Source organism: Oncorhynchus gorbuscha, linkage group LG11 (assembly GCF_021184085.1).
Source record: "Oncorhynchus gorbuscha isolate QuinsamMale2020 ecotype Even-year linkage group LG11, OgorEven_v1.0, whole genome shotgun sequence".
Lineage (NCBI taxonomy): Eukaryota > Metazoa > Chordata > Actinopteri > Salmoniformes > Salmonidae > Oncorhynchus > Oncorhynchus gorbuscha.
In genome coordinates this window covers 72,997,076-73,016,115 of record NC_060183.1, presented here as the reverse complement: position 1 = coordinate 73,016,115, position 19,040 = coordinate 72,997,076, and the positions used below count along the sequence as shown (strand labels likewise).

Below are 19,040 nucleotides of genomic sequence, written 5' to 3'. Positions count from 1 at the left end.
ACCAGCTTCATGAGGTAGTCACCTGGAATGTGTTTCAATTAATAGGTGTGCCTTGTTACATTTACATTTACATTTAAGTCATTTAGCAGATGCTCTTATCCAGAGCGACTTATTAAATGTTCATTTGTGGAATTTCTTTCCTTCTTAATGTGTTTGAGCCAATCAGTTGTGTTGTGACAAGGTAGGAGTGGTATACAGAAGATAGCCCTATTTGGTAAAAGACCAAGTCCATATTATGGCAAGAACAGCTCAAATAAGCAAAGAGAAATGACAGTCCATCATTACTTTAAGACATGAAGGTCAGTCAATCCAGAAAGTTTTAAGAACTTTTAGTTTCTTCAAGTGCAGTTACAAAAAGCATCAAGCGTTACGATGAAACTGGCTCTCATGAAGAACGCCACATGAAAGGAAGACCCAGAGTTACCTCTGCTGCAGAGGATAAGTTTATTAGAGTCGCCAGCCTCAGAAATTGCAGCCCAGATAAATGCTTCACAGAGTTCAAGTAACAGACACATCTCAACATCAACTGTTCAGAGGAGACTGCGTGAATCAGGCCCTCGTGGTCGAATTGCTGCAAAGAAACCACTACTAAAGGACACCAATAAGAAGAAGAGACTTGCTTGGGCCAAGAAACACGAGCAATGGACATTAGACCGGTGGAAATCCAAATTTGAGACGTGAGATGTCTTTGTGAGACGCAGAGTAGGTGAATGGGTGATCTCTGCATGTGTGGATCCCACCGTGAAGCATGGAGGAGGTGCTTTACTGGTGACACTGTCTGTGATATTTTAAGAATTGAAGGCACACTTAACCAGCATGGCTACCACAGCATTCTGCAGCAACATGCCATCCCATCTGGTTTGCACTTAGTGGGACTATCATTTGTTTTTCAACAGGACAATGACCCAAAACACACCTCCAGGCTGTGTAAGGGCTATTTGACCAAGAAGGAGAGTGATGTAGTGCTTCATCAGATGACCTGGCTTCCACGATCACCAGACATCAACCCATTTGAGATGGTTTGGGATGAGTTGGACTGCAGAGTGAAGGAAAAGCAGCCACAACAAGTGCTCAGCATATGTGGGAACTCCTTCAAGACAGTTGGAAAAGTATTCCTCATGAAGCTGTTTGAGAGAATGCCAAGAGCGTGCAAAGCTGTCATCAAGGCAAAAGGTGGCTACTTTGAAGATTCTAAAATATAAAATAGATTTAGATTTGTTTTACACTTTTTTGGTTACTACATGATTCCATTTGTGTTATTTCATAGGGTTTGATGTCTTCACTTATATTCTACAATCTAGAAAATAGTAAAAATAAAGGAAAACCCTTGAATGAGTAGGTGTGTCCAAACTTTGACTGGTACTATATATATATATATATATATATATATATATATATATATATATATATATATATATATATATATATATATATATATATATATGTGTATATTTTTTTATATATATATTTTTTATCATTTTTTGTAGTTTATGTGGATTGATGTTATTTATCCCTTCCCTCTAATGAAATTACCTTTCTTTGACAAATGTTTCACCCCTGTCCAGTTGGAGGTGGCAATACACCATTAAATGATGTCATCTGTCGCAAAACCCCACCGAATGAGAAAAATCTGCGACAAATCTCTGATATATTTATGCAATAAGAGGGGGGGTAGTATATGGCCAATATACTATGGCTAAGGGCTGTTCTTATGCACGACGCAACACGGATACAGCCCTTAGCCATGGTATATTGGCCGTATACCAAAATGCCCGAAGTGCCTTATTATATTATAAACTGGTTACCAATGTAATTAGAACACTAAATAGTACTTTTTGTCATAGTACACTGTCTGATATACCATGGCTTTCAGCCAATTAGTATTCAGTGCTCGAATCCCCCAGTTTATAAAAAAATAGTTTTGCACCTCAACTCATCATGTGAACATTAGTGAATCTACACAGCACCTTGCTCAGATGTATCCCCTCAAACATGAGGTTACACGTGGCTCCTCTAATATTGGTTCTTGAAGAATTTAACTAAACATTTTCAGTTAAATTTTGTTAAATTGTCAACTACATTGTCAGTCAGACTAATGTAGTTGATCTCAAAATGCAATATATGAATTTGAGAGTGGTAATTTATGCTACATTTTCCCAACAGCCCCATCCCTCAACTTCACAGCCAACCAGAGCAAAAGCATCCATTGAACTACAGGAATCATAGAGATAAATAGAGGATTCATCTTTGTATCTGTGCTACTATACTGTAGCTTCTGTGACAGGATAGGCAGCGCCGTTGAGACAATCTCCATTTTGAAGTGGTACATTTTCTTCTTCACGATTGGCTGATCCCTCCCGATGACCCCGTTGGACAAGACTCTAACATGGTCACCAGGAGGGATCCGCCAATTAAGTTGTAAAGGTGTCAGCATGCTTCAGGTCAACTGGCGCCTAGCCAAACTCGGCAAGCCGAACCGAACGAGTGTGCTCGCATACTGCCTTAAAAGAGCGTCGCTTGAAAAATGAGAAAAAGCGGCAATAGTACTGTTTGTCCATTTTGAGACGCCGTAGTCAGTATACACTTCCTCAAAATAGTCTCAAACTCTCCCAAATGGTTTTGGCTGGGAAGCCTTCGGACGCCTTTCGTCCCACCCAGCTGACTACATTAAAATGGTGGAAGCCCTCAATGGAGCTGCTGTATAACTTTAGACCGTCCCCTCACCCATACCCGGGCGTGAACCAGGGACCCTCTGCACACATCAACAACAGTCACCCTCGAAGCATCGTTACCCATCGCTCCACAAAAGCCACAGCCCTTGCAGAGCAAGGGGAACCACTACTTCAAGGTCTCAGAGCAAGTGACGTCACTGATTGAAACGCTATTTAGCGTGCACCACCGCTAATTAAGCTTGCCGTTTCACTTCCGTTACACTTGATAACATAGTCTTTTGGACACTAGAGGCCTCTATCATTCTCTATGAGAGGAATATAAGCGGCAGAAAGGCCAATGGACTGAAACAAAAAAAATCACATCGTTTTTTTACAAATGTAATTGAGTTTGATAACTAGAATAATATATAATGACAGTGATGTACTGTAAACCGTACTGCTTTTTTTGGCATTTATATTTTATTTTCAATAATTGTCTAGGTTGTTGTGAAATTGTTAGGTTGTTGTGAAATTGTTAGATTACTTGTTAGATATTACTGCATGGTCGGAACTCCAAAGCAAGCTTTTCGCTACATTCGCATTAACATCTGCTAACCATGTGTATGTGCCAATACAATTTGATTTGGTTTCAGGGCAGCACACTTATTGTGAAGGATTTTTCTCATTTGACCCGGAAGTGACAGTTTATGCTGCTGGCTTCACGTAGGTGAAAATGATTCTGACAACAACAATATCGCGTGTCAAACTAGTTAGCTAGATATTTGGTTGAAAAGTAACGATTGTGTAACACTGGCAGATAAATTACAATCAAAACACCGTTAGATTGTCACATTTGCGTAGACTGTGGTTGCTAGCAATAGCACCGACAGGGCAAGTACACTGTACTACGCTCGCATCAACTCAACAGCGCCGTGGAGGACTAGCTCGCTGGCTTGCTAGCTACTGTTTCCTCCAGCGAAGTGGCTCCGATGGCGAAAAACACTCTTTCGTCGCGATTCAGGAAACTCGACATAGATGAATTTGATGAGAACAAATTCGTGGATGATCACGATGAGGCTGTCGACAATCAAGGACCCGACGGCGCAGAGATAGACAACCTCATCAGACAATATCCTTTACGTTCATGCGCATGCCCCCCGTGTTAACTAGCAAGCTAGCACATTTAGCTATCAGATAACGTCGGCGATTTTGTTTTTAATTCAAAAACCGAAATGTTCAACAGCTGATTTTTGTGTTCGTACTGACAAATGTATCTTGCAAGTTAACTTAGTTGATGTTGTGTAAATGTGTCGTTTTAGGTTGTTTGCTAACTAGCCAACGGAGGCTATCCCTGGCTGAACCGTCCTTAACTCTGGTCCAGAGCAGGGCGCCCTCCAGAGCTATCTAAACCCGAGACTCTTGGATGTCCTAACTTTTTGTTAGCTAGGTAGTTACGTCTAAACATAGTTGGCTATAACTAGCATGCAAAGTACAAGCAGTTGCTCTAGTATCGATGGGGGAATCACTGAGCCATTTGATTTGGGTGAGGCAGGAGTATCAGTGTCAGTAGGGTCAACACGGCCCCGTTTAATAAGGGCCTTATTTCGAGTGAGACGCATTCAGGTCAGGATTTGCTTAAATATATATACCCTCCCCCACCACCTTGTCTAGTGGTATAGCTATCCATCGCTCTGCGTCATCCTGCTCCATTTGAAGGGAATATGTTTGGTCTGGTCAGGTGAGATGGAACTGGCTGTGTGTGATCGGACACCTCTATGCCTGCGTTTTACAAAGGCAGCCCAACTCTGATCTTTTGACCAATCAGATCAGCTCTGAAAAAGATCTGACGAAAGACCAATTTCAGGAAAAATATAATAATTGAGCTGGCTGTGTAAATGCAGCATAAGGTATTTGTATTTTATTATGGATCCCCATTAGCTGCCAAGACAGCAGCTATTCTTCCAGGGGTACAGCAACATTAAGGCAGTTTATATCATTTAAAAAACAGTGCAATACATTCAGATTTCACCACACACTGTGTGCCCTCAGGAAAGAGATCTCACATTGGATGCTGCCATCAAAACCCTCCCTGATATCGGTCTGTTTGTTGGTGGAAAAACATTTGCTTGTGGAGATGCATTGTGTTCCTGCCCCTTAAACCTATTTAGGATATGGCAATAGGAAGTATTAAATTCCTTAACCGACTGTAGTGCACAGGTGACATGATGACAGCTTTTCACATTGCTCTCCGGAACCCTCCTGTCAACACTAAGAATCCAGCAATAAAGGTAATGGGCCAAGATGTCCATCAAATCTGAAATTGTACTCTTGCATCATGTAACTTTGTGGGAAGCTCATTTTGTCAATATTGGCATTGGTCTAGAATACTAGTATTACAGAGTTAAGTTAAGAACATACCATAAGCTCACTCCACAGCTAGCTTGAAATGTTGCGGATGGAGCCATCCAATTGGTACTTTTCCTTGTGGCTCAAACCATTGGAATGTTGTCAAGTAGGGCAGTCTCGAGTTCAAGCCAGGCATGAGCCGAATCAGGTGGAAGTGGTACTCGCTAAGCAAGCAATGTGGCATCCATAACATGGCAGGAGAGGTTTAGCAAGTATCCATAAAATGTTGCCTCTCTCGTGGCAATCTGCAGTTGTAAATAACTTTAACATGCTCTCTCCCTTTTCTCTCGCTGTCTTGCTCTGTCTTTCAGGAAAGGGCTCTGGCAATAGTGCTGAGAGTGTTGACGTCATTCAAGTCCAGTGAAATCGAGCCAGCTGTCAAGTCGCTAGACAGAAGCGGGGTGGACCTGCTTATGAAGTACATATATAGAGGCTTTGAGAAGCCCTCTGACAATAGCAGTGCCATTCTCCTACAGTGGCACGAAAAGGTGTGAAAGCTGTCTGAACTTTAAACTCTAAGCCACCTAATACAGGGATGGGTAACTGGTGCCACCATTTTTTTAAAGGAAGGGGGGCAACTTGTAATAGTATAATACTCTAAGTGCAATTTTGAGGTTTAGTTGTGCATCAGCAGTTTGTCACTCAATCAGCAAAACGTCTTTGGATTGGTCTAGCGGCTAGCCATCTTGGTTGAATTAGTGGCCCGGGGAGCCCCAATTGATTTTGTTAGTCAGTCTCACTCAGATATATTAAAAACAGTAAACATTTCTCTCCACTGTATAGCAAAATGTGTAGAATTGCAGAAAATTAGCTATAAAACAGCACATTTTCCCCTTCGCCCCATTACAATATTTGAATTGCATGAAACTTGTTATAAATTTGCTAAATTGTCTCTCCGGCAAACTGGCTTTAAAACGGCAACATTTTCTCTCAGCTGTCAAGAGGGGGGCTGCTAAAAAGTTTCTCACAATGTGATGGGGGTGGGGGGGTATGCACACCCACAAGTAACTGTGGCCCCTCATGAATTCAGATGTGACACCCACCCCCATCAAAGTTGCCCATCCCTGACCTAATTTATCATGTGTGTATGATATTTGTTCATTTGTCTCTTCCCCTCGTTTTTTTCACTCAGGCTTTCGCAGTTGGGGGCTTAGGGTCGATCGTAAGAGTTCTGACTGCCCGAAAGACAGTTTGAGGGGACGTGCTTTATCACATGGAGCATCTCCTGCATGACCACTGACAAGAGGATTGACTGCCTTCTGTATAAGGGAAAGTAGCTTATTACCACAATACATTTCTTCCTGAGAATAAAAACCCTTACACTACATAAGTTAAAGACAAAAAAAAACAAAGGGAACATTATTTTCTGTTAGAAAATACTTAGCTGTAACTAAGGAAATTGATATTTGTTCATGTATAGGATTATCATTTTTACCTAATCACGAGTTTGTCGTTCTTTCGCCATTGCATTTCTTTCTAATATTCATAAGTATCAGCCTGTTTCTTTGAGGGTGGGGGAAGGAAAATAGTTTCCCTAATGACATGAACATGGCAGGTAAAAGGCTGTGCATCAACTGTTACTTGGTACCAACGGTACCTTTATACCTGTGTGTGTGTTGTGTGAGCTTGCGAGTATGTCCTTTGGCTCACAGTGTTGAATATTTAGATTTACGTTTTTCATTGTCAGTTTTGTACAGACATAAGTACATTTAATATAAAGAGACAGATTCTTTGAATTCAATTAATTGGTGGGTGGGGGATTTCATTGTAAAGTGCCTGCTGCAATAAAACTCATGGATCATATTAACTGGGAACAAGTGTCCTTGTCATTTGCCCTCTAGTCTGCAGGTGAATTTGGCTGTGGAACCTGTATTCCTGTTCAGATTGAACACAATGGTACGTGTGAATCTACAAACTAGTTCCAGAGAAACACATCCAAATAGTATATTTTGTTTTTAATAGGATTAGCTATGCAAGCACAAAGGAGTCTTCAGTAACCCTATCATATGCACTTAGAGCTGTGAGGATTCCGATTTTGGTCTAGCGGAAGGTAAAGTGGAAACCAGTAGGGAGGGGCTAGGGTATATGTGCATTTGTGAACTATCAATTTAAAAAGTCTGGACCTATCAGGAGGCAAGGTTGAATTTATATTTTAAAAAGGTAAAGCAGTGTTGGCGGCAGTAAAGGTCATTTTCAATTGAGCCGACATGCAGCCTTTACCATGAATGTAGTCTCCGCTGACGCGGGAACATTGCCTTTAAATCACACTGAACTTCCGCGATATGGATTGAATAGAACCCTAGAACATTTCTGGTTAAGTAGCTATGAAAGTTAAGCTCCAAGTGGCATCTCTTCATACAGGGTTTTAAACAAGTACACCTTACAGCCACCCAGAGAATGAACCAATGCCCCCACAAGCTAGGTGTCTAATTGTAATAGACATAACAGGTAAATTATCTTCATACAACCATCACTGACGTCTACAACATGTCGATAAATCAGATTACTTAATTATGCTTTCAGCAACAACTGAAGACCATCAAAAAGGGACCATTGTAACACAGTGAAGACTTTTCCCCATTTGATAGCATGCTAATAAGTGAGGGACATTGGTTTTGGTTAGAAAAAAATCTTAAAATTGGAGTGGTGTCTAAATTCATTCAGGGGCATTTTCCACATTGTTAATGTCTTCAGTCCAAAGGCATCTCTTGATATCTTGCCTATGCCTACTGTATTGTTGATTGTGTGAAATAAATGTTTGAGTGATGCTTTTGTAACAGGTCTTTTCTTTTGAGGAGTCAAAGCAATCACCTATATAAAATACATTTTAAACAATAGATTATTCAATAAAGACAATACATCTCACACAAATTAAAACAAAACAGTCAAACTTTTAATTTTCTTTAAAGCATTCAAAAAAGCTTGCATGTTTTGGTCAACTTATTTTTCCTTCATACTTAACATCAAATATAATTGGCAACAAATGGGACAGAACCGTTTAAAGGATATAAACAAAGAATGCCAAATAATGTTTAACTAGCATCTCTAGAAACCCTTAACTTATAAAGAAAGAGTATTCCGACCAATATATCACTTTGAAATCGTTCCCTCCCACAACAGTAGGAACCGGTAGAAAGAACACCCTTACTCTCAAAGTAACATTTTAGATTTAGGCCCAAGAAATTAATGTTCATACTTAAATATAGTTTTGTTCCATATCATTGTGTTACTCATCTAGGGTTTATCCAAATGGTGCGAAACGTTCAAAGCATTGCAGATAGAAATGTATTGCACAGAATTGACATGACTTTCAAATAATAGATACGTAATTTATAGAATGGACATTCCTTTGTTTCTCAACATTTCACCCTATTAGGGGCTTCAACTACATGCCAACAGGGGAAAGAGGTCAGACACATCCTGTCACAATTTACAAGTATTATAACATAAATAAATGGTGTCTAGGGCTTTGTCATTATGCATAAATATCATATGTACTTTACATATACTGTACTATTATCCTCACTAGTAAGACCTATTTTGGGTTGGGGATACACGGTAAAGGGGCAGCTTCACTTCAGTTTGCACAGGAAGCTTTGACACTTTTCTATAAGAATATGAGTGCTTTTTGTTCCCCTCTTGCTCCTAACTACAATGCACAATAACACACTACATGGAGGAGAGTAAAGTCACCACGAGATTACAACGGGCTGTAAACAAAGGCCCAAAGACAAAGCAGGAAAACATGTCCCAAAATGGTTTTACTGCATACAATTCACAGTGTATGATATGACACGGTCACAATGAGTCAACCTTTTTGAATCAGGTTTAGTTAAGTATGGGTGCTCCGTCTTTTCCTCTTCCCTTGAGGACTTCGTCATGTTTGTAAATTCATGAATCAAGGATAGTCCAAGAAAACATGGGTGATATGCTCAACTGGACAGTAATTCTTCATGGCCTTCCCCTGAAAGCTCATCAGTCAACTTGTTTTGGCAGTGATAACTCTTATGGAAATTGGAGTGGTCCATAAAAATGGTGGCAATTAAAAATTGGACTGTGACGCCACGGTCATGATGTGCTTGAACAAAAGAAACTGGATAAAACCAAAAGGCAGTTTGAATGAAACAGTCCAGAGGCTTTGTAGATATACATTTCTATGAAAGTGGGTCCCCTAAGTGAAGAGAAGATGAGCTACGGTAGTGTAGCTCGTTGCACTAGCTTGTGCTTCCCAGTGAGCTAGGATGCTAGTCTTGTGTGATCTGGATGATCATGCCCTGTGCTGCCATCCCAAACATGGACAGACATGCATGCTCTAATGAAATAACACAGATAACATCATATATCACAACAATTAAGGTTTTTACAAAAAAATATGGACAGTGTTCTTGTCCATTGTCATTGACAAAAACATCAAATATCTAAATGTGTATTACAATGATCGTGGGGTGGCATAGGGAATAATGGATTGGACGTTCTCTGGCATGCCTTTATACTGACAGCACGACAAATAAGATTAGGTCATAATTCAATACAGTAAAGTGCAAGGCTACTATTGTTTTATCATCATTATTAATCATATTATCATTGTCAACAAATAAACAAAATATGATTATAATTGCCATGGGGAGTAGTATTTCCCATGTTGAAATGGTCCACTTTTGTTTGTTTCAATGGGGAGAACCGTGTCAGTTTCCCCGACTCTCTCCATGTCCTTGGAATGTATGCTGGCTGAATTTGACCAAAACAACTGATGGGGGGGTTGGGGGGAACAATGTGCAGTTCATTCATTAAAATTGCTGTGCCAACTGCATATATTTTTCACAGCTTCTACAATTAACAATTCAACATACGTACTAAAGACCAAACATCTCTCTGTATCACATACTGTTATTTTCAATTAAACATAAATATACATTTAAAATTGTGATTTCTTACTTTTGAAATTCATTTTTTCTCTCTCAGTAAATACAAAAAACAAAATGATTTGGCTATTTTTGTTCATCACCACACACGTACTTAAAAATGGTTGCCAGGAGTCAGTTTCAGCACTACCCGGTTCCATTGCTTCAAGCCCCCATCAATATAAGGAAATTAGATGACGCTTGCTGCCATGCAGGGCACTCACTAGACGGCTAACGCTGGAACTGACCTGCAAACAGACTAACATGAACTCGACAGAGTAAACTCTATGGACAAGAATACTGATAAGACATGCAAAGAAAGAGAAACAGCAGCATGAGCTCTCCAGTAAACCATCATGCCTAAGACAGAGGAATGCCATTATGGGGGCTTAGTTATAATGAATGACACAGGGCCTCTCAAAGTCCTACATTTCCAGAAACCAATAGTTGTTGAATCAGGAGGGGTGAATCTCAGAATCTACCCCCTTTACCTAATTTCCTTAATCCCCACTGGTCTGAAAGAACTGGTCTGGAGAAAGAGGGTTAAGTAGAGAATACGTAAGACTATAATTGCCATGGGATGCAACCCCCAGAACTTATAGGCTACAGCATAGAGGCCTTTTCCATCCCTACAATGTCTCAAAAGATATGCAGCCAATGATATGCTGCCAATCAAGGTCAAAGCGAAATCTTTTAAAAGATCCACCCCAGAAGGAGTGTTACCCTGGTTCCTCAAGTGATTTCTTTGAAAAAGCAGAAGATTGGGAGAGATGTGTCTATTTATCTATTTTGATTGGCCAGTGAGGGGCTGGGCAGCTGTGTACCTGCAGGGTGCTTACACATATACCCGCGGTAAACCCAGTCCGAAAACTTGCTCTGATACAAGGAGTAATAGACAGTGAAAATAGATTAGCGACCTCCCGCTTGCTCAGTCACTGCACTAAATGAGCGGATATGTTTGCAGATCATTCAAAGCCACTGACACCACCTCCGTGTGTTAGTACCTAGATGTTAGGAGCTGGTATCTATAAACGGGTCAGAACTGGTGCCTAGAGGGTAGGAGAAAGTGGTCGTTTCTGAACAGGGCTAAACTGTTCATGAGTGTCTGCATAGGCAGGCACTCTGTTACTTTTCCCATCCAGGCCTCAGTTTTACAGAACAGACTACTGAAACTAAACAAAAAAAAGCAACTTCCAGGCAATTACATTAGAATTAGATGTGTTAAAACCAGCAGATCTATTTGGGTAAACAAATATGGAGGTTAGTCTAACTCTAAACCCTACATCCAGTAAACTTTGCCAACACATCTACCCATGCACAGAAGAGGAGACGACCCTACAGCTTGCATTGAAGTTCATTTGCAGTTCAGATAGTTGGAAGCATCCATCTAGAACCCATTGCAGGCAGTGCTGTTGTAAAACTATGTTAATTTATTTTCTGTCTTTTTAAGTGTTAAAGCCATCGATAGCTTCACGTGTCCTCCTGCCACCCTCAGACTAAAATAGCTGCACCATGTGTTCATTTGAGTGCTTTTTTTTTTATAGTAACAACACGGTAGTACATGCTCAGCTCATGTGGATATAAGTAGCTAGGTAACTTGTTCATGTTTGCATTGTACATAGTTGACTTCCACAAGTAGCTGTATGAATGTACTTAAAATAAGTATAGCCGATAGGGGAAATAAGGGGATCTTGGGTTAAAAAGAAACAGACACTATTGCAGTGTGTTCAACCAGTAACTTAATTACCTCAAAGATGAGGACTCTCCCTTGTGCGAATGTGTATAGCGGTGGTCTGTGTTTGTATAGTTGTGGTGACTAGCTGGGCAGCTGAAGGTTAGTAGTTCACGTCCAGCGTTCCGTCCCAAAAGAGGCTGCGCACATCCAACATGGCGGCCAGCTCCAGAACGTGCTTCTGCAGGAGGCTGCTCTCCACCGTGTCCTGTTTGGGTAGCTGAGGGTACGATTCCGGGAAGCTCCTGGACTCCTGCAAAAGGCAGACAGAGAGAAGGGACATTACATTTGACCCCCTAATTACCGTAACTACAATGAATAACTATGGGAGATGTAACTCAGTACCAAGGGCACAATAAAACTGATTTACCCGGAAGAGCTTGTGCAGTCTCAGTGTAGCCGAGCAAAACACAAAGCGGATCAGTAACAATCGGAGGAACTCATCACCGTAGAACTGTAGAAAGGCTTGGTCTGTGAAGGAGAGATTCCACCATTATGGTTGTGATATTTGCACTTAAAATCTTTTTTTTTTCTCTCCAAAAAACACAAAACATACCTATAGTTTGTGAGCGTGTAATCATCTGGCCGATGTCACGGTACACCTTGTGTAGAAACTCCTCGGCCTTCTCCCACAATCCTTGGCGCAGGCTGCTCAGGCCACACACTGACAAGAAGGCCAGAAGGGGGCAGTACAGGAAGAGTGTGAAGAGGCTGCCGCGCTGAGACTGGTCTGAGAGAAGGAGACCAGTTTGAGAGACATTCACAGAACAGTTTCTCAGAACACACACAAAAACAATGTCTCATCTTACGTGGCTTATTCTGCCCACACATTTCTAAATCAATCAATAAAATGAATTCAAATAATTGCAGAATCCAATGGAAAATAATCAGCCACATAAAACGCCCTAAATGAGTACAATGGCTGGTGTCAATAGGCCAACGCATTTGAGAATTAACTGACAAGCTCTAAGAGCTATTTTCTAGAATAGTTAAAGAGTATGGCATAGTGTAATTGCCGACTTCAACATTGAAAGTAATTGACGGTTGCCTGTAACACGCTAATTAAGAGGAGTACAGAGGCGTAGAAACTATAATAATAGTGACAAACTAACCTTGCATGCTCTTTGGATAGACTGTGGGAGATAGCAGGCACACCAGCGGCTGACCAAAGAGATTGGTGAAATTCTACATGGAGATACAAGGCATTAACATTAGCGTTAGTAAGAATCACGCCAGACTGAATTCCCAAAAGGAATAGTCCACTTTTCCTTAAATGCATCTTAAAATTGGAGGGGGGGGGGGGGGGGGTAGTGAGGAGTATTTCTGTCTGCAATAAAGCACTTTTGTGGGGATTGGCTGGGCCTGGCTCCAAGGCCCACCCATGACTGCACCCCTGCCCAGTCACATGAAATCCATAGATTAGGGCCTAATGATTTTATTTCAATTTACTTATTTCCTAATATTTTTTTATTTCATTATTAATTAAGTGAGTTACGAACAAATTCTTATTTACAATGACGGCCTACCCCGACCAAGCCCAATTGAGCGCCACCCTATGGGACTCCGAATCACTGCCGGTTGTGATACAAGCCTGGAATCAAACCAGTGACACCTCTAGCACTGCGATGCTGCGCCACTCATGAACTGTAACTCAGTAAAAACGTTGAAATTATTGCGTTTATATTGTTGTTCAGTAAAATAATGATGAAAATCCAGGGAACTACAATCAATCAATTTAAGTTGAGTGTTTTAGCAATGTATGAAAAGCACCTCAAAGTTATCATCACCTTCTCTTAACCCAAAAAAGGTGTAATTGTGATTAATGTAATTCTCACCAACCTTATAGGCTGTGCTGTTGGAAGAGTCCACAATGACAAAAAGAGGCTTCCGGGTGAAAGGGAACAAGTCCCCAGGGTGAAGGCTAAGGCATACAGGAGTCAACAGTAATTGCATGTACACACACACATTACAAACAATTTGGGCGAATATTGTAGAGTGTGTTAATAAATCAAGTGGGCTGTGCAAGAAGTTCTATGTAACTTTTTAAACACCAATACTGTACATGCATCTCATGTCTGCAAAAAACACAGAGGACAGTGGATTGCCAGAGCCTGTTCCTTACCAGTGCATCTCTTTTTGGGCTTGGTTCCTTTTCTGTACAGTCTCCCCGTTCACCACATCACGGTTTGTGTTGGTGAGAACTCCTCCAAAGTCATATGGTCCTGATAGAAAATCAATCAATTTTTTTGAATACATTATCAGATGAATTTCAGCTCCTGCTGCAAGAACGTGACCAGTGTATGAACTAGTGAGTGTGTGTGGGTTTACAGAATTTAAGGGGGTGTACCCTCATAATCCAAGCGTCCGGTAGGGAAGACTCCAGTAGCTGAAAGATAGACGAGCAGCACACTGTTCGCTGGCAACTCCTACAAAACAACACCTAAAATCAGCCAATACCATCCAAAAATCATTAATGTATTAAAATATACATTTTATTGATATTTTATACAATTCTGATGGGATTCCATTAGGATGTACTCTAGAACAGGATGTAGATTTCTTTCTGTTCAGCGTTTTCATTGGGTAGGACTAGGACTGTGGCGGTCATGACATTTTGTTAACCGTCACGCAATCAGGTCTTTTTCACAGGTGACAAGTGAAGACAGTTGGAGACTGACCTTAAAGGAGGCAGACAAGAAGGTGTAGAGCTGGCTGAACGTTGGCTTGTACAGCAGGTACTTGTGAGGGTTCTCTCTCTTGGCTGGCTTCTCGCTGGGTTCCTGTGAAGGAAGACATGGGGTAAGGGCCTGTGAAGGAAAAACGGAGTAAGCAGCTGTTTACAGGACAGGTTTCATGTAGGGTTTCCGGCGCTGCCTTTCTCCCATATCACATTCGAGACTTTTACATTTGCAATATTCTGTCTATGTTGTTGCCCACAACACAGTGTAAGATGCATTTCCAGTATTCCCCTCACCAATGTTCCAGGTTTAGAAGTTGTAGTAGCCAGGTTGACTGGTTCCCGCTCCAAAGCTTGGAGTATGCGGAACATATCGATGGTTAGCTCACTGAATTTGACCTGACAAACACAAATTATTATAGTTTAGAATGTGGGTCCCCAGACTGGTCAAGAGGTTGTTTTAGAGCTGCACTTTAGACTGGAATCTGTGTTCACACACCTGGTTGTTGCAGTTTCCAATGATTAGTGCATCTGCCAGGGTAAGCTGGCCAACTACCATTCCCTGTTCCAACTGAGGCACGCCCCCCTCCTGTAGCCGATTGGATGTGAAGACCACAGTATTTTCATCGTTCAGCACCACCACTGGGTCTGCCTGCTCACAGAAACAAAACATTCATAGCTTCACTTCAACTCCATTGTGCACACCATTCTAGTAACACTTTTGTGGTATGTAAAATCTTTCACACAAAATATCAGCTTGACATAAATATACAATGATAATTTCAACCCCATAATCCTGAATTCAATTACAGTACTTCAGTAAGACTTGTGGAAGCCTCCTTTTAAGTGTTGATATATCTTTCATTCATAAGTTATGACATTTCCCCCTTTTGTAGTAGGAAATTGGCAGTAGGCACAGAAAGATACAAGTAATCAAGAGATCGTGACGGGATACAGTACGTTCATACCAATATCGTTAAAAATCTAAACCTTTGCTTATAACGACATAAGCCAAACCCATCCTCAAAGCTGATCATTTCTCTCAAGACTGCAAAAGGTTACTCTGAGAATCTTTATGAAATATCATATAGAATGTCCATTAAAAGGGTAATTTTGGCAGTGAAGCTCTTACTCTACTTCCCCAGAGTCAGATGAACTCGTGGATACCATTTTTATGTCTCTGCATCCAGTTTAAAGGAAGTTGCTAACTAGTGTTAGCGCAATGATTGGAAGTCTAGGGAAACCGATAACATACACGCTAGTTAGCATTGGCTAACTACCTTCATACTGGATGTAGACATAAAAATGTTACCCATGAGTTTTTCATCTGACTCTGGGAAAGTAGATGAAGGGCTTCATTGCCAAAATCCCGAAGTATCCCTTTCAAATCTTTAAGAGTCTACGTACGTGGGGGTTCTACTAAGTGAACATATGGTCATACCAAGGATCATTTAGCGGTTTGATTTGAAATTTCAGAACTCCATAAGGTAAAGCTTAATATTAGCCCATAGCAATGCATAACAGCTTCATGGAATAACAGATAGTCCCCAACAAAAATCTAGTTTGTTCTGAAGTGTCTGTCCTGTATCGGAGAGATATACAAAAGATCAGGACTCTTACTTTTTTGACAACCCCTTATTTTAGACACTGAACTAGTTTCTCCATATACACTACCATTCAAAAAAGTTTGGGGTCACTTAGACATTTTTGGTCCATTAAAATATAATCAAATTGATCAGAAATACACTGTACATTGTTAACGTTGTAAATTACTATTGTAGCTGGAAACCTTATGGAATATCTACATGGGTGTACAGAGGCCCATTATCAGCAACCATCACTCCTGTGTTCCAATGGCATGTTGTGTTAGATAATCCAAGTTTATAATTTTAAAAAGGCTAATTCATCAACAGAAAACCCTTTTGCAATTATGTTAGCACAGCAGTAAAGTGTTGTGCTCATTATAGAAGCAATAAAACTGTCCTTCTTTGGACTAGTTGATTCTGGCCAATAAAAATAAGATTAAGATAGGCAAAAGAACACAGACACTGGACAGAGGAACTCTGCCTAGGCCAGCATCCGGGAGTCGCCTCTTCACTGTTGACGTTGAGACTGGTGTTTTGCAGATACTATTTAATGAAACTGCCAGTTGAGAACTTGTGAGGTGTCTATTTCTCAAACTAGACACTCTAATGTACTTGTCCTCTTGCTCAGTTGTGCACCGGGGCCTCCCACTCCTCTTTCTATTCTGGTTCTGTGAAGGGAGTAGTACACAGCGTTGTACGATATCTTCAGGTTCTCAGCAATTTCTCACATGGAATAACCTTCATTTCTCAGAACAAGAATAGACTGACAAGTTTCAGAAGAAAGTTCTTTGTTTCTGGCCATGTTGAGCCTGTAATCGAACCCACAAATGCTGATGCTCCAGATTCTCAACTAGTCTAAAGGAGGACAGTTGTATTGCTTCTTTAATCAGAACAACACTTTCAACTGTGCTAACATAATTGCAAAAGGGTTTTCTAATGATCAATTAGCCTTTTAAAATTATAAACTTGGATTAGCTAACAATGTGACATTGGAACACAGGAGTGATGGTTGCTGATAATGTGCCTCTGTACGCCCATGTAGATATTCCATAAAGTTTCCAACTACAATAAGTAATTTAGAACATTAACAATGTCTATACTGTATTTCTGATCAATTTGATATTTTAAAAATGGACACAAAAAAAGCGCTTTTCAAAAACAAGGACATTTTTAAGTGACCCCAAACTTTTGAACGGTAATGTATATTTTCATTCATTTTTAAAAACTGGTACCCGGCTATCTTCAGACTATTCTTGGAAGCTTCCTAGTGCAAAACAACTGAAATATACATGTCTGTGAGAGACTCGCCTTTCCACAGAGGGGTCATAGAGTGTAGTCCAAACTGTTTGGACGCTAAAGACCGAAGTTGGCAGATCGGCTGTACCAACTTCAGACGAGTCACGTGAGACTTGTGGAAGTCATGGAGCAAAATGGAGAACTATCGTGTTCATTAGTCTCATCTTTCCATGAAGTTTGTAGGTCAAACTGTTCGGACGCTACCAACGTTTTTGTGAGTAGACTGATTTTCGGGATGTCTCATGGTCTGACAAACACCGCCCTAGCTCTGCTACCTTTACCGCATATGCGGAAGGGCGACATCAACAGATGAGGTGGATTGAGACGCAGCCAAATGCAAATTTCCTCTAGGGGGTTAACTGCCAATCATTAGTGAGTAAAACACTCCTGCAGTGTTTCTTTATTTACAGTCAAGTTATTCTTTAGTATTTATTAGGATCCCCATTAGCCGCTGCGAAAGCAGCAGCTACTCTTCCGGGGATCCACACAAAACATGAAAGAACATTAATCGACAAGAACAGCTCAAGGACAGAACTAAATCAAATTTTAAAAGGCACACCTCAAAGGCACAATATCAATACAACCACACAACCGATTTGGAATCTGACCTCCACAAAAGCTGCCACCTCTTGTAAGACAAGATTCCATTCTAACTGATCTTCTGTGTTGAAGCGCTGTGTATAGTCCTCGATTTCCTCTGACAGCTCCTGCAGGAGGGTAGACCAATGTTATACACACTATACACAGCACACTAATGCATGCAAGTTAAATATATGTATTTTTGTAAGAGTAACAAAATTAAACATTTTCAGGCTGAAACTTCTGCACTCCACTTTATACTAAACTCCAATAATAAAATACCACAAAAAGTAAATATATACAAATGAGATTGAGAACTTCCTCTGGTAATCGTTTGTTTAATCTTCAGATGTCTTACCTTGACCAGCACCTTCACTAGGTCCATCTTGTTCAGAAGTAAACAGACTACTATGTAGCGGGCATAATACCGAAGCTTCTTCACTACCAACTCAGGCCTAACAGGAGGGGGAAGACAATGGAAGAAAGAAAAGTTGTGTTACAATATGTCCCTGGCAAGCACAAACACACACAGAGTAAAATGTTCATGTGTTTTGTTCCAGCAGCACCAAATAAATGTAGCTGTTGGAACATTCACAACAATTTTGTTAATTGTGATTATGTATTTTGTCTCAGTCTACCATAAACACCTTCAACAAATATCATATCATAAAAATAAAGTTCTATCATTATCCCCATGTGGAATGTTGCTCCTCGTTGCTCGCTAAATCACCCACCTTTCCCAGCTCATTTAGCTGGGTTTTGAAAAATGTCATTTAAAAAAAATATATAATAATGTTAGCAAGCCAGCTAACCCATTACTACGTTCACCTGGTTCAGCAGCAAACAGATAATAATTACGTGGATAAAAATGTGCACTCAAGTGCTGTCGGAAATACAACTGTCCAACTCTAATATAGCCGAATGACGGTCCAAGTCAGAGTAACAAGTGGGAAACTCAGAATTTGAATCTACGAGTTGACACGTTTTTAACCTGAAGGTAATGAAACAAAGCCATTTACAGCCTTAATCATGTAGCTAGTTTGACAATGTAGCTAGTTTGACCACATTGTCAACATTAGCAAGCTAGCTAAGTTATTAGCAACGTTAGTTTGCTAGCTAAAATCTCATTGGTTGAAGAGTTGTTCAGACTTCAAAAGCACTTGAACATGTTGAAAAAAAGTAATGTGCTGAGGGTTAAATAATATATTTTTT

The 19,040-nt window shown here is 40.5% G+C and overlaps 2 protein-coding genes across 4 annotated transcripts in view; one reads left to right on the top strand and one right to left on the bottom strand.

The window, feature by feature from the left end:
- Positions 1 to 3,347: 3,347 nt before the first annotated feature.
- arpc5la (actin related protein 2/3 complex, subunit 5-like, a) lies at positions 3,348 to 7,834 on the top strand. The gene is made up of 4 exons (XM_046290420.1): positions 3,348 to 3,780; positions 4,867 to 4,939; positions 5,369 to 5,545; positions 6,190 to 7,834. The coding sequence occupies exons 1-4, from the start codon at positions 3,641 to 3,643 to the stop codon at positions 6,250 to 6,252; spliced, it is 453 nt and encodes a 150-aa protein (XP_046146376.1). The 5' UTR covers positions 3,348 to 3,640; the 3' UTR covers positions 6,253 to 7,834.
- A 90-nt stretch (positions 7,835 to 7,924) lies between these two features.
- Positions 7,925 to 19,040, bottom strand: part of scai (suppressor of cancer cell invasion) — a 38,182-nt gene continuing 27,066 nt past the window's right edge. For 2 of the 3 annotated variants that reach the window (XM_046290417.1, XM_046290418.1), the window contains exons 7-18: positions 18,187 to 18,283; positions 17,858 to 17,956; positions 14,867 to 15,019; positions 14,665 to 14,766; positions 14,369 to 14,497; positions 14,038 to 14,116; positions 13,813 to 13,912; positions 13,530 to 13,611; positions 12,803 to 12,875; positions 12,247 to 12,420; positions 12,061 to 12,161; positions 7,925 to 11,943 (exon numbers count right to left, since the gene is read on the bottom strand). In XM_046290417.1, the coding sequence (XP_046146373.1) occupies positions 11,794 to 11,943; positions 12,061 to 12,161; positions 12,247 to 12,420; positions 12,803 to 12,875; positions 13,530 to 13,611; positions 13,813 to 13,912; positions 14,038 to 14,116; positions 14,369 to 14,497; positions 14,665 to 14,766; positions 14,867 to 15,019; positions 17,858 to 17,956; positions 18,187 to 18,283 (1,339 nt within the window). In that variant the 3' untranslated portion in view covers positions 7,925 to 11,793. The remainder of the gene's footprint in view (positions 11,944 to 12,060; positions 12,162 to 12,246; positions 12,421 to 12,802; positions 12,876 to 13,529; positions 13,612 to 13,812; positions 13,913 to 14,037; positions 14,117 to 14,368; positions 14,498 to 14,664; positions 14,767 to 14,866; positions 15,020 to 17,857; positions 17,957 to 18,186; positions 18,284 to 19,040) is intronic. The other variant, XM_046290419.1, reaches the window with a different exon arrangement.